The following is a 15,132-nucleotide window of genomic DNA, read 5'->3' as shown; positions in this document are numbered from 1 at the left end:
TTATTGTGCCATGGTTGTTAATTTTTCTATAAATAGTAGTTCAGTCTTAAAAGAACTGAACAAAACAGTTTTCATACAGTTGAGAACCAAAGTTGTATATTTCAGATATGATTAAATTGTCATGATTTGTGATGTTATAGATATTACCCAAAATAGATTTTTTTTTTTTTGATGGATTTTCTAGGTATGTTGTTCCTGTTGACATATACTGAGTTTTTACTAAAGTTGGTGACAGAAATTGTTTTTATAAAGCAAAAATAAACTATTTTAGATTATAGTCCAAATGTTGATATGAGGATTTCTACAAATTTACAGTGTTAGATGAACATAAACGTAAAACCCAAGCTGCTTATTGAGAAGTTTCTCAGTACTCCTTACTCAGTAGCTAAATTAAACAGTAGTTTGCATACTGTCAGGCTGGAGAGGAACAGGTTGGACAGGGCCTGCCAGGCTTGATTTTTAAATCCTAACCCTTCAGACACTGGAATGCTGTTAACATTCTCACCTAGTGGCTTTTCCAGGCTTCTCACTGCAGTTAGTCTGTCACCCACAGCAGAGGGCACTTCTGGTTTAATCAATATTGCACCATTTTTCTACCACCTGTGTAGAGAAGCTCCGTTTCAGATTTATACAAAGGAATTTGAACATGCATGCATGTGCATTTTTCTTCATAATATCTCTGCAATTAATTTTGCAAAGCGTCTCTTCAGTTTTGAGAACTCCTAACACGGGATTGTATTGCATTGATACTAGAGAAGGTTTGCTGGCTGGGAGTGAATGAAACAATGCAAAAAGCACAGGATTTAAAACCAAATAAATTAGATTTGTGGTTATCCTAAACTCATTAGGATTGATTTTTATAGTCCTTTAGCATATAGAGTTTGCCCCATGAAATAGCTGCAGAATAAAATCTCTGAGAGCTGGAAATACCTATAGTTCCTATTTAGAATACTCCATGATCCTTGTTTCTACCTGTTTATCAGGTTAATGAAAAGTTCCTTTATACAGGGCTATTAGCCAATGTCTGATAGCTGTTTGGTCTTGGGCTGCACAGTTAGGAATTGCATGCATTTTTCCACAGCACAGTTCATAAAGTAAAATTAATATATTGTAATAAAATGTCACATACTGTAATAAAATTACTTAATAAAGGAATTCTATGTTTCCGTAATTTATTTCCAGCTCAACAAAACACTTAGTACTTACCAAGCGAGGACATAATTATTCTTAAGATTATCTCATTGTATTCAGACTCAGCTTCTCATATCTAAACTCACAGTCCCTATAATTAAGACCAGCTCCACCCTGAACATGCTTGCAGTCATATCTGGTTCTGTTCCTGAGTAGTCCCGTTGAGGCCATAACTACTATTTCTGATTTTAAAGTTAAGTATTTGCAAGGTCGAGATCTGTGCAGCTGGATACCTTTCGTTTTTATAATGTATTTTCTTAAAATTCCTAGTCTGGTTCTTCATTTAGTAGCGCAAAGTTGTGTCACTCAGCTGACATGGAAATTGGAGAAATATCTATGGAGCCACAGCATTAGTGTATTTCTGCATTTCACAGTGGAAGAGTACTGAAGGGCATCAGTCAGCAATCTGATGCGTAAAATACTGAAATTTGAGCTTGTATTTTGACAAGCATAGTGTAGGAAAGAACACATTTTTACTTGTCTTCTCTGTATAATACACATCTATTCTTTTGCTGGTCTGGGATCTTAAGCAATCCTTCCCTTCAGAAAATGTGTAGTTCCGTGAGCAATAGAATGAAAGGAGCCTGGTTTCCTTCAGATTTGGTTCTCTTTATTAAGTGATACTGATACACAAGGTGTGAACCTTTCCCTTCATGGGAGCAATTTATAGATTCTTTGCATTATTCAATTACCTGTTTTCAAGAAACGGTTTATTTTCTCAGTCCTTAATTGCTTTGTTAGATCTAATGAAGAATGATCAAGAGATTCGGAAGTTTTTGAGGAGGAGTAGAAGCAATGACATATAATCCCAAGGCATGCAGATACATTTGTGCAGTGTGAATATGTGTAACTGCAAAGCCCTGGAAGTTATATTTCAGTATTCTTTCTGTCGGTTACTCCTCTATGCTATTGGATCCTTGGTTAGATGTTATCGTTTTCAACATGTTTCTGTGTTAACAGAAATTGTGAGAGGACTGTGAAGCTGGTTTTTTTTTCTTGTCTTTGTAGACATTGGTGCACAGTTGAGACAATGGAGTCCATGCTGAATAAACTGAAGAGTACCGTTACAAAGGTAACGGCTGATGTCACCAGCGCAGTCATGGGAAATCCTGTTACCAGGGAATTTGATGTTGGCCGACATATCGCCAGTGGTGGTAATGGTCTTGCTTGGAAGATATTTAATGGAACTAAAAAATCAACAAAACAGGTGGGTTGTCAAGTAAAGACCTACGCTTATAAGCATTAGATAACAGACTGATAGATAGCAGTTGCTAAGTGGCATTTAAAAACAAAATCAAACTGGGCAGACTAATGCTAAGGGTAGTACTGTGAGTAAAATGAAATTAAGTGCTCAACATTATTTAAATATAATGTTCTCAGCCACACAGGTGATAATTGCTTTAAGCCTTCACTGCTAGAGGAAGAAGTAGTTCTGCATTCATACCATACAATTCGAGACCAAGATCAAGAATTAATCTGAGTTAAAAGTGATCTGACAAGAAGGAAGTAGTTTGTTTTAACATGGATTGGTTCCCTTATTTGTTTTACCTTGCAGCTTTTTTGGCAACACTACTGGCTTTTTACAGTTTAAGATAATCGTGAAGTATGCCATTGTTTGTTCTCACAAAAGAGACTATAGCTGCCATGCAGAAATTGAGGGGTTAGAAATGTTAAGTCATGAGAATCAGTAACAGGAAGGCATGGGATAGAGGAGGAGGTTGTGGAGGAAGTGAGTTGTGCCTTCCCTGTGCTGCTTTCAGATATTGTTCCCTTCTAGTTTCTTTAAAGTAGTAGGTTTAGAGCGCTAGTTTATAAACTTCTGACTCACTTTAAGTCACATGTGTAAATGCAAGTGGGATTGTGACTTTGGAAGAAGGTTTGCCAGAAACAGAGTTTAAGAACTGTTATTATAGAAAATTGTTTTATTGTACTGGAGAAATGTGAAAAGTCTTTTTTCAGTCCTGGAGAGGAAATAGAATATTCAACGAGTAAATAGAAGTGTTACTAAGTTATGGCCTTCAGTTAAACTTGATGCTGAAGTGATATGAAGTCACTTACAAAATGAATCAGCTTCCTACAGATGTACCAAAAAGAAATGGACGCAAAGGAATAACTTTGGAAAGCGTATATACAATCTGTTAGATGGTGGGAAAATAAACTGTAGCAAATAGAGAAGAAATGTACTATGCAGAATAAAGAATCTGTGGAGAATGTGTGATCTGATTGTGACAGGATCTGAAAAACGTTAAGCAGGTTCTTTTGCCATATTCTCAAGCATCTGTCTAGCTGTTGCAGAATTCTATACATCTAGTATTTCCTGAATTTACCCAATGTACCAGCTGGTTTTTTTTTTGGTCTTATGCAACTATACAAAGAAGTGATAACATTGAAAGTATGGTAGTTTTGATAGGTTTTATACAATCTCTGTGCCCAGTAAGCATTTGACCTGTAGCAGGTGTAGCTTTAAGGTCTGGAGAGTTGTAGCAAGTTTCTTTCACTGCCTAATTGACAGCGTATATGTAATTTGTTTCCTGTCGATCATGTTTTTCAGGCTTTGAATGGGTGTTCTAACCACAGATTTTGCAGAGTATTTGTTCAGGTGTTACCACATGTGATCCTACAGTATCTCTGTAAACCCTGATGTAACATCTGTACATTTGTATGCTATCATTAATCATTAAAAATACAGCAGCAGTTGTACTGCAGGGAATTTCAGATGGCTGGTGATTTGACATGCAATTACCATCCATTATTAATATTACCAGTTAGGTAACACCATGTCAACATTCAGTTTGCCATTGCAAAATAAAACTACGCAGCAATACAAACAGTTTATGTTGTGTTGTATTGCAATATATCTGTTCTTTAACATTTTTGATTTCTTTTGCATGTACCTTTTGAATGTTAGCTGGGCAATATGGAAGTGGCTGGCTGCCATTTTCCAAGCAGTAGCAGTCATTTTTGTGAAGTGATGCACATATTTGCTGTATTGCAAGTGTGTATATCTAATTTGAAGCTACAAGCACTCAGCTTTATTACAGTAAATGTGTATTGTAATCAGACAAGCAGGATGTAAGCGCTTAATTGCCCGTGGTGTTGTCACTTTACAATGCCACAAGTAATAATTTAAGTCATTGTAGCCAGATAAAATAGCTAAATTTGGAGGCTTAGCATTACAGCAGTAGAACTGATCAGAAATCTTTGTTCTCAGGACAAATGGAAGTCAGCAGTCTTACAGAAGTTGGTCAGCTGAAGTTAAGATTTCAAATACAGATTAATTTGGTTCCTATTTTAAGTCACTGGACAGTTACAAATATTCCACCTCTGGTGACAGTAGATATGCATGATTTTATTCTTCACTTCAGAGTTCCGCCTGGTTCCTGCCTTGCTGGTTTTCCTGGATGTCTGAATGATTACGTTTTGGGTTTTTTTTTAATATGCCTTGTCTTTTTTTGCTTACTTTGTAGGTGACTGAATAACAATGTAACAGAATGCGAGGAAATTACTTACCTGTATGCATATGTTTGTCTGGTGTTATTTGATAGCTGATTTGCAGCTGTTTGTTTGAAAGATTTATGAGTTTCTGGTTATATGTGTATACGTGAAGTAACATTGCTAATTTTACAGTATGTATTTCTGCTCATCATGGATTTGTCAACTTAGTCTTTATGCACTTATATTTTTTTCTGGCATGATATGGCACTTGTCCTTTTTTCCACTTAGAAAGTGTGATCGTAAAGAAATAGATAGGATAAGGTCACTTAATATTCTTGTTGGCAGCTCAGTTGTAAAAACTAGCAGAATTAAGGAGATAATGGTTTGCTCTTCAAGACTACTGTAGTTGTATTTAGCTGTTATTGTGGTAGCACTAAATATATTAATGGGAGGTAAGTCAGCTTTCTGTTGTTTTGGCTGCGCATACAGTAGGTTTGAAATGAAAGCTTCCTACTATTCAAACTTTAAAGGCTAATTAATTTTAAAATTGAAATAGTTGTATACCTTATGACTGAAACAAACTGATGAGAAAGTAGGGTTATAAAAAAACATTGGCAAGCTTCTGAAAATAAACCCCCCAAAAGCTGGAGGAAAATCTTTTTCTGGCAAAAGACCAGAGTAACACTGGAATGCTTTCCAGTATTTTAGTTCGGAGACTATTTTGCTTTGCACAGTGGGAGGCTTTGGTAAAACATTGTGTGTTTGCATATTGAGTTACATTTGATTATTCATTAAAAAAAATGCGTGAAAAGGAAAACAAACATAAAGTTTCTAAAATTACTCTGACTGCTACCTTGAAATTTCCTTTGCTTTTATGTTCATATCTTAGTCTTTAATGTGATCACATTTAATTTTTTTCCACGAGAGCACTACATCATTCAGTTCACAGGATAGATGGTTATTAAATATTTTGTGCTGGTTTTTTTGTTCCTTGTTGTTCTGTGCTTAGTCTCTGGCACTATTACTCCACCCTATTCAAAATGTCATTGGAAATAGAAGGATTTGAGTTCCTGTAGCATTCCTCACTATAGTGCTTGAATGTTTTACAGGTATTTTTAACATGTTTTCTCAGTATGCAATGAGATGATTAGGAAGCAGTATTGCTATTCCATTCTCATTACATTTCCACAGCTTTTAGAGTCTTCAGTTTAGAAATACTTTCTAGTTTTGTTTGCATCTTTTTTGACACACAAACCCGATGTGTTTCTGAATTCTTGCCTTCCTCTTAGGGGCAGGAGAGAAAGTGTGACATGCCTTGGTTGCCTTTTTCTGGTTAGGGAGAATTGTTTCTCTCTCTCTCTTCCCTGCTTCCCCCCTTTTTTTTTTTTTTATTAGCAGTTGCAGTGGCTAAGGTAGGAGCGGAATTTTTGCATTCTCTTTGGTTTATAAGGTGTTTACGTGGGTAAATAAGGACACGTATTTTAAAGTGTCAGTGTGTGTTTCAAACTGGTTTGTGTTTCATAAGGAATGCAGGATTGCAAATGGACTTGGAGGATGTGGTGGGTTGACCCCGACCAGCAACCAAGCACCCACTCAGCTACTCACTCACTTCCCCACTGCCAGCAGGATGGGGGCAGAAAAATAGGAAGAAGAAAAGCAAGAAAACTTATAGGTCAAGATCTGGACACTTTAATAGGTGAAGGAAGGTGGGAAAAAAACCAAGCAAAGCAAAGGAAATTGCCCACCACATCCCACAGGCAGGCTGGTGCTCAAGCTAGTCTCCAAACAACAGCCACCTTGGAAGCCAACCCCCCCCTTCTTCTTCCTCTGCCCTAGTTTTTACCACTGAGCATGATGTTATACGATACGGAATAGCCCTTTGGCCAGTTCGGGTTGGCTCTCCCGGCCATGTGCCATCCCAATCTCTTGCCCACCCCCAGCCTACTCGCTGTGGGGCAGAGCAGGAAAAAGAGAAAGCCTTGACCCTGTGCAAGGACTGTTCAGCAACAGCTAAAACATCGGTGTGTTATCAACACCGTTTTAGTCACAAATCTAAAACACAGCACCATATGGGCTGCTATAAAGAAAGTTAACTCCATCTCAGCCAGACCCAGCACAAAGGAAAACTGCCCAAAGAAGCTGGGAAAAGGAAATTGGGGCATTTGGTGATTAAAACTACAAGGATAAAAAACCTTTATGAAGGGGTATATTAGTGAATACCAGGTCTTAGGGACAATGGTCAACAGGATTCTCCTGAAATACACAAGCACAATCAAAGAGAACTGATTTACACTTTTCTGTTTGGTGTCCAAAAGCGTTCTAGATGAGTTAATATTGTTATAGCCCAGTTAAACCATGTCCCGTGTCTTGCATGTCGTGGACAATGCTTACTCCTCTTTGCACAGGTGATGTTTAATTCCTTGGCAAAGGCATTGCAGAACTGAAACACTGATCTTTTCAGTGATTCGTGTTAAAAGTTCTGAATTCTTGGCATTAACAACAGGTGTTTTCTTGAAGGTCTTCATCCTGGCAAATACTTACATGGTACACATCATAACATACAGCTGTCTCAGTGTCATCACTGAGCTTTACCTAACCCCACTTCGAAGTAAAGCACTTGGCTTAAACATGTGGGAGGTGAGGTAGAACGGGTAGACTATCTCATGTTTGTGAACAGAACTGAGATTTAAACTTAGATCTCTTGAGTGGCCAGTCTAGTCCGCTACGTACTTGTCCATGCTTCCTAACCCAGGTAGAGGCATGACCAGTATACCGTGCTGGGACAAGAGCTTGTCAAGCTGGGTGTGTATACTTCCTATCACAGAATGAATGAAAATTTGTGTCGTTAAAGATAAGGGTTGTTTTGTCTCTGCTTTTTCACTTTCTTTGTGGAGAACAGTCGGGGTTTTTAAATATATTTTAGTCTTTTTATGTTAAATTTATTTTTATATCATGAAGTTGACATTACGACACAACTGCAGAATTAAGTAACAAGTAGTCTGCAGGAGGAAGCTACTCTTCCTTCAAACCTATGAAATGAAAAAAACAAAGTGGAAGCTCCCCTAGAGCTTTCTGGGGAAAGAAGTAGTAACTATGTAAACCTTTGCAGGTTTTCCTCTCAGTAAGTTTCCATCAAAGTAGTTACAGGAAATAGAATTCCTATCAGCGACAGTCATTAGCCCTCTTTTTTGGGGTTGGATATCAGTTCTTGTAAAACAGAAAAGGAATAACAGAAATAATGTATTCATAGTAAAAATTTGACAGGGTTATTTGGTTCACGCAGCATAAAACCATGAACACTTAAAAAGTTTCCAAACATACTGTATGGTTTCAGTAATTTTTGTGCATTGAAACTGTGTTCTGTGGCCCATGACTCAGCTATCTCTTAGTTCTTCTGTACAATAATGTCTGGTGACTTATAGGTGTTAAGATATTAGACTGTTGATATGGCATTCTGCATATAAAAATCAATGTTGATTAAGGAATTGAATTTCAGAATGCCATATTTTGAATTATTAATATCAGAACACATTTAACATTTTTATGTCCATGAGCAGAGATGGCTGTATGCTTTCTTCTTGTATGAGATGTGTTACATGAAAATGAAGGTATTGGAAGCAAGTTGTCGCATAGCTCAAATTACTTTGATTCTTGATACTCCACAGTAACTAAGTCTACAAAATCAATGTGATAGCAATCATCTTCATACTTAGAATACTACAATTTCATATACATAGTTATATGTGAGCTAATTTTGGATATGTAAAAGTTCTGTCAAATTTCAAACAAATGATGCAGGATTGCAGCAAGCACCAATAGAACTTATTTATAGCTATCATAAAATATTCAAACCATAGCTCATGTACTACACTATCTGATTTAAATATTCACTTTCTGATTCTTTTGACTTGTCATTAAAGAGAATTGCTTTCAGAACTGCTGTATTAATTTGAAATTTTGTTATTGGTCATGTACTGCTCAATAAGTTCACACTTCATACTGGAAAATGTGTATTTTTTAAATAATGGGTATAGTGTATATCTTCCATCCCCTGTCATTGGTTCCTCCCTGCCTTGTGTCAACATTAATGTTTGATCCATTACACTTGAGAGCTGGAGCAGGGAGCTGGTATGGATAGAAGCAGGAAAAGTGTACCGAGTTGAGTTAGTTATAGATGTTAACCTGCTAACGGCTTAATGAAACAGGTACCAGCTAAAAAATATAACCCAATTTTTTGTGTATTGGACTGAATTTCTTTTTTTATATAGCCTATTTCTAGAAGTCTTTTTTTAAAATTAATAATGTAACTGTTCCTGTGAGATTTTAATTAGAATAATGGTTATAAAATATGCAATACAAGAGCATAGACTTCCTTTGGGGACTGAAAGCTGTATTTTCATATTATTTTGTACTGGTTTCTAACCTTTTCATAATGCTGTTGTAGGAGTGTAAGAAAGTCTCTGTTTCATTGTAAATTTTTTAATTCCTTTTTTCTTCAATTTATTTATTTCTCTTTAATGGCTCCCAAGACGGTGATGTAGTCTAATTTTTTATTTCACATCCACCTCTGTAATTTCAAAGTTTCATATAAATTTCTTCATTTTCTCCCACTCCATTTGCAGAAGTTGGTTGGAAGAACTATTTTCTGTGTTTTTAACATTTACTGCATTTCTGGGACTTCTTTTTCCACATGTTTAAGCATTAAAAAATTCTTAAATGTTTTATCATGTGAATGGTCTGATCAGATTAATTGATTATTAACTATAAATTATCTTTCATGAATGTCTAGTTTAATTTAGATCATACTGGTTTGGAGCAGAACACTGAGACAGGGTCTGGTTTAATAAAGCACTACTTGATATATTTAATGCTAAAATTAGTTTGGATATGCTTTGTCACTGTGTAGATAGTGGTTATAGTTTATGTATTACTGTTTGTAACATAAGGAGCAGTAGTACCTTGACTCTTAAAATGTATATTCCGAGGTTATATACAGTAACCTGTGTGATTATGACTGGGACAAGTTAAGGACAATATGTATGTATAAATATACTTTGAAATACTTATTGCATTGGTGGGATTGTACTGTTGATTCAAAAAATGTGTGTATGTAATTGCGTATAGGCTTGGCTTTTGGCTTTGTTATATATTGAGTGAATTTTGTTGCTTATTTCTAGGAAGTGGCTGTTTTTGTCTTTGATAAGAAGCTAATAGACAAATATCAAAAATTTGAAAAGGATCAGATTATTGATTCTTTAAAACGAGGCGTTCAACAGCTAACCAGGCTTCGACACCCTCGACTACTTACTGTGCAACATCCATTGGAAGAATCCAGGTAAGCTGTAGTACAGTTAAGAACAGACTTTCTTAATCATTGTTTTGTTATTGGACGTAAAATACCTGGAACATTCAACACATACATCTGATGAGATTCAAGTTTAATGTATTTACCTATGTGAGAATACTCATGTATTCATCCTACCCTCAGATTTTTTTTCCCCCAAGCCATAGGATCCATTTCTGGTGTGAATCAAATTAATAATCTATTGCGTGATTTTAGTGCAGTTGCAGTTATAAGGCTAAACGTGACCCTTACAGTGTGAAAATTTGGTAGTTCAATTAATTGCACTTTTAAAGAATGCTCTTAAAAATTGTTTTCTTTGAAAAGGTTGTTGACACATTTGTTCCATTTATGAGAAGTATGTACTTTAGTGCATGTGAGACTGGAGATTTTTGGTAAATTGTATGTGTTGTGGCCATGTACATGTTTAAAAGATCCTCAAATGTCAATCAAGGGAGACAAAATTCGGTGTGTTTTTGTAGCGCTTATTTGATTTATGTAAGGTTGGTCACTAGGCACAATAATGGGTTAGTCTTCCAGATTTATCGTTCAACTGTACTGATAACTGCACACTAAAATCTAACAAACAAAATGAAGGTTTCGTGTTAAAATAGAAAGCTTTTTTTGGAAAAGTTTTTTCCAAAGTAGTTTTTCTAAATAGTAGCCTAATAAAGGTTCACGTACATTACTTTTCAAAAGTCTGCATTTTTGATTGTGTCTGTTAACCTGCATTTTTCGAACTGTACTGGCTTCTAGGAGCTGAGAATACTGTAGGAATGCTTCTTCATCTTTGCGATGCCTTCTTTGGGAAAGATTTCTTGGATTAAATGACACTTGCATATTCATATACATCTTTCCTCCAGTACTAAACACATTTCACATTAACAAGGCTTTAAAGCTGTCATTGCCCCTATGGTTCAGTATGCCCCTCAGAAGAGCCTTAAGGAAGATCAATTAGGTAATTGAAGACAGCTCTCAGTAGTCTACAACAGTAAATAAACTATTACATGCTAAACAACCTAGGGTCATCTCAGTCATACTGTATGCAAGTGAATCCCGGACTATACCCCAGGCTTCTTCCTAAAATTGTCACAGTATTTTGATTGACTCAGCAACTGCATCTGTAATTATTTTTTCCCTGAACTCTGCACTTCGGAAGAAAAGGCTAAGATTCATTCCTTGGAGTGTTAAGAAAGCTTTGGTGTTCTTGTGAAGAATTTAAGCCTTTTGAGTAAAATAAACAGTGTAGTTCTGTCAGAGTTCTCGTTCGTGAGTTTTTAGTAATGCCCTATGCTTTGCTCCAGTTGTTCTTCTGTCCATACTCAGCACACACAGCTGCTGGTAGAATAGCACAAAACCTGTCCAGTTGCTTGCTGTGCCAGAAACCGATAACGATTTTTGGAGGGGGTTCATAAAAGAAAAGTTAGCTTAGAATATTTGTGTGTGTCACCTTGTGCAAGCATGCTGTAAGATTTCTTTAGAATTACATGTCTTTCCAGAATAGTTATTCTTCAAGAAATCTGTCATGGGCTCCTTCTGGCTCGACTGAACCTTTTTGTGTCTTCAGAGTAACATACAGTTGTGTTGAAGTGCTTGCAAGTCACCCTTTATTCCTCCTTAGCGGGTCCAAGGGGTACTTGGTGTACCTGCACAGGTGAAGTAGACATAGAAAGAAAGGCCATACCTTTCAGACCCTAGTGTGTAGGTAGCTTTTTCACTATTAATAGAATGTTTCTACTCCAAATTGTTGGTATTCAATATAATTATATTTAATATAAATGTATATATTCTATATATTATGATGTATACATTTTTACATACATTTGTATAATGAATAACTATTTATACTAAATAGTTAATATAAATACATTTACTTACAACTGGTCTTGAATTCCAGTAACAGCACAGATAAGCAATATTATTCTATATTTAACTGGTTATTGGAGAAAAGGATGAAAAAAACAAATTATAAGTTCACTCATAATGTCCTTACTACCCTTTAAAAATAGTAGTAGTGTGAAGAGTCCCAGATACTTAGTTTACTAGACATTCCATCTGTTGCTGTTTTTCCCAAAGCGTATGCGTTTTTGGCCATCACTTTTATTTTTAACTTGTTTTCTTTTTATTATGTTACTCTGAATTTCATTTTGATATTATTCAGGGAACTGTTCAGCTTCTGCAATACTCAGTTGCTTTAATTAAATTTGCCCCATCCTTCCGTTACTCTGGTTTGGGTCCTTATTTAATTAGCTCCTAAAGTAAAAAATAAAAAGCCATCCCTCAAAAAAAACAGCAATCAGAGAGTTCATGTTATGAAAACCACTGAATAAGTGTTCCCTAGGTATTTTTTGTCATCTCTGCCTTAACAGTAACTAAATGTATAAGCTCTGTGGTGAAGTTGAAGTCAGATTGAAAATGTAGGACTTTGTCTTTCTGTGCTCTGATTCTTCCTTGTGATTACTACAGAAACGAGTCTTATAGCCCTAGTTGTGTTAATAGAAACACAAAAGGGATGGTGTTAACAGAATGGTAGCAAGGAAGTTCTGTCAGGTTGGGACTTGCGTTTCAATATATTTTAATTTTCAGTTGTTTTTCCTTCAGAAAGGCAGTGGATAAAACTAAAGTAAAAATAAAATCTAGATGAGTAATAAGAGGTTTGAATGTTTCAACAGCCTTACTTTACTTCAAAGAGCAAGCTTGTTAATTATTGAGATACATAAAAACTATGTGATAGATTCATGCTGAGGCATTGTGTCTTCTGTGATGTTTTTATGGGATGAACAGAAAGTTAGGCTTCTTTTTTCTTGCCTAGAACTTTATATTCAAAAATATGTCTTTATTACTGTTACTCAGTCTCAGTTTTCTGTGTTCATACTGATGCAGTATTTAGTGTTCTCATGAATTACTCATCCTTAAACCAGGTATGTATGCTATACCATCCATGTAATGCTTTCTCCAAAAAAAATTTAAAACAATTAAGAAGTGAGGTGCAATGACTGTCCAGGACCTCCAGCCTGTGCAGACCAGTATGAAGGATTTAACAACTCTGTGTTACATGAAGTTTGTGAAACTGAGACATACGTTGTTTTCAGGACTTTGAAATTTTGAAGCACAGTGTTACAACCAGTCCACTTCATGTGCAGAAGTTTGCTTCATCTGTGCTTTTCAAACATTGTTGACACAAAAATGCATAAACAAGACCTGTAGTTTTTCATGAAGAAAACAATAGATAAAATAATTTAGAAAACAGTCACTTCACGTGCAAACTGCAGTTCGTACAACAAGCGTATTTCTGTTTGCACGTCTTCTGTTCATTTGCAAAGTAAAAGAATGTTCAGGTGCTACCTTACATTTTATTAATTTTGTTTCTGATCATTGTCTGACCAGATTAAGTATTGCTTCAGTCAGGGATGTGTCAGGTTTAGGCACAGCTAAAAGCCTGATTTTACGATTTTTAATAATAGTAAGAATTATTTGTTTGGTTTTCCTGGATCAGGACAAGAAAAGCATTGTTTTGTTAAAACTTTTTGTGAAGCATTGTGTGCATCATTAGTGATGTATGTGAATATTAGAGAATAAAATAACTTAATTCTAATATTTTTGAATACTTCAGATATTTATATAGTTCTCTTTAGTATTATATTACTTACAAGAATTCAAAAGCTGAAATACAACATGGTTTTAGGTAGCACCAAGTGCTGTGGTAATGTACAATATGATGTTTGTATGGTTCTTTATTCGCAGTCAAGAGATTTATTACATTTATTTACAAGAAATGTTTTTATGTATTTCCTCTACAGGGATTGCTTGGCATTTTGTACAGAACCAGTCTGTGCAAGTTTAGCTAATGTTCTTGGCAGCTGGGACAACCTACCTTCTCCTTTACCATCTGACATCAAAGAATACAAACTTTATGATGTGGAGACCAAATATGGTTTGCTTCAGGTATGACACAGGTTGTCCTTATAATTTTAATGTGTTTTTAGTATTAATGATTGTTTTATAAAGTTTGTAAACTGCCAAAGTTTTGTCTGCCTATGTAGTAAATCAAATAATTGGGAAGTGAGAGATGATAGTGCCCTGATCACTGTAAGTATAAGAGAGGATGAACACGGGAGGGTCTAAGTTGCTACTGGTTTTGCTTATTCTGACATGGAAAATACGAAATCAAATGATTTTTTATTTTTCATATGAATGTCTACACTACAGCTGTCTCTCCCATATGTGAATCTTTTCTTTACCTTCTGTGGAAGAACAGTAGCTCCCAGATTTTATTTCGTGAATATGTTGATCAACTTTGAAAAGCATGTGTCCTTATGCTGTGGTAGTTAATCGGCATTAGTAATCTCATCTGTTGATTACTTATCTGTGTTTAGTTTCCTTTATACATAATTTTTAAGACATAGCCTAAAATAGTGGTGAAAAATTGTTTCTTAGTTAACATAACAATTTAACCGTGACCACAGGAACAGAATTTTTGTAAATGTCTTATAGAATATTTGGAGAAATATTTAACCTGAAATAATAATCTTTTATTAACAGGTTTCTGAAGGCTTGTCATTTTTGCATAGCAGTGTGAAAATGGTCCATGGAAATATTACTCCTGAAAATATAATTTTAAATAAGAGTGGAGCATGGAAAATTATGGGGTTTGATTTTTGTATTCAGTCAACAAATCCATCTGAACAGGAGGTAATAGATCTTTATCGTCATTAAACTTCAAATTCAGATCTTTGTCTGAAACCAGTTTCATGACCTTGCATTTCAGTACGGAGTCATTTATTTAATATTCACCTCTATATTTTGTTGGCAGGAAGTTTGAACGTATGGCACAGGTCTGGATTGAAGTGCTGCCTTTGGTCGTCACAGAAAAAGAGCCTGAGTTGGCTCAGAGGAGTCAAAATAGACTAGTGATGGTTTCAGACAGAGTCTGAAGCCTGTGCCACTTCTGCTCACCTGCATGTTGGATGACATGCAAAGCTACCTAATTTAGTCTGTTGCATCCACTCAGTGCCTAGCTGCTACCTCCTAAAATGAATTCCCATCATAGCTAGTTTCCCTTTTACAGCAGTACTTTGATTTTACATTACACTTCCCGACTCTAATATTCAGACTTCAGCTAATCACTCTATGCTGCAGACACAGATTCTTAACAGTTTTGCCTT

The 15,132-nt window shown here is 35.7% G+C and overlaps 1 protein-coding gene across 2 annotated transcripts in view; it reads left to right on the top strand.

Annotated features, from left to right (window-relative positions):
• The window catches only part of SCYL2 (SCY1 like pseudokinase 2), a 38,933-nt gene that overhangs the window by 1,565 nt on the left and 22,236 nt on the right, over positions 1–15,132 (top strand). For both annotated transcript variants that reach the window (XM_069773556.1, XM_069773557.1), the window contains exons 2-5: positions 2,200–2,398; positions 9,804–9,961; positions 13,768–13,912; positions 14,510–14,659. In XM_069773556.1, coding sequence (XP_069629657.1) covers positions 2,222–2,398; positions 9,804–9,961; positions 13,768–13,912; positions 14,510–14,659 — 630 coding nt within the window. In that variant the 5' untranslated portion in view covers positions 2,200–2,221. The remainder of the gene's footprint in view (positions 1–2,199; positions 2,399–9,803; positions 9,962–13,767; positions 13,913–14,509; positions 14,660–15,132) is intronic.

Source organism: Haliaeetus albicilla, chromosome 28 (genome assembly GCF_947461875.1).
Source record: "Haliaeetus albicilla chromosome 28, bHalAlb1.1, whole genome shotgun sequence".
NCBI lineage: Eukaryota > Metazoa > Chordata > Aves > Accipitriformes > Accipitridae > Haliaeetus > Haliaeetus albicilla.
Note: the sequence above shows the minus strand (reverse complement) of the source record. Positions and strands in the feature narration are given on the sequence as shown.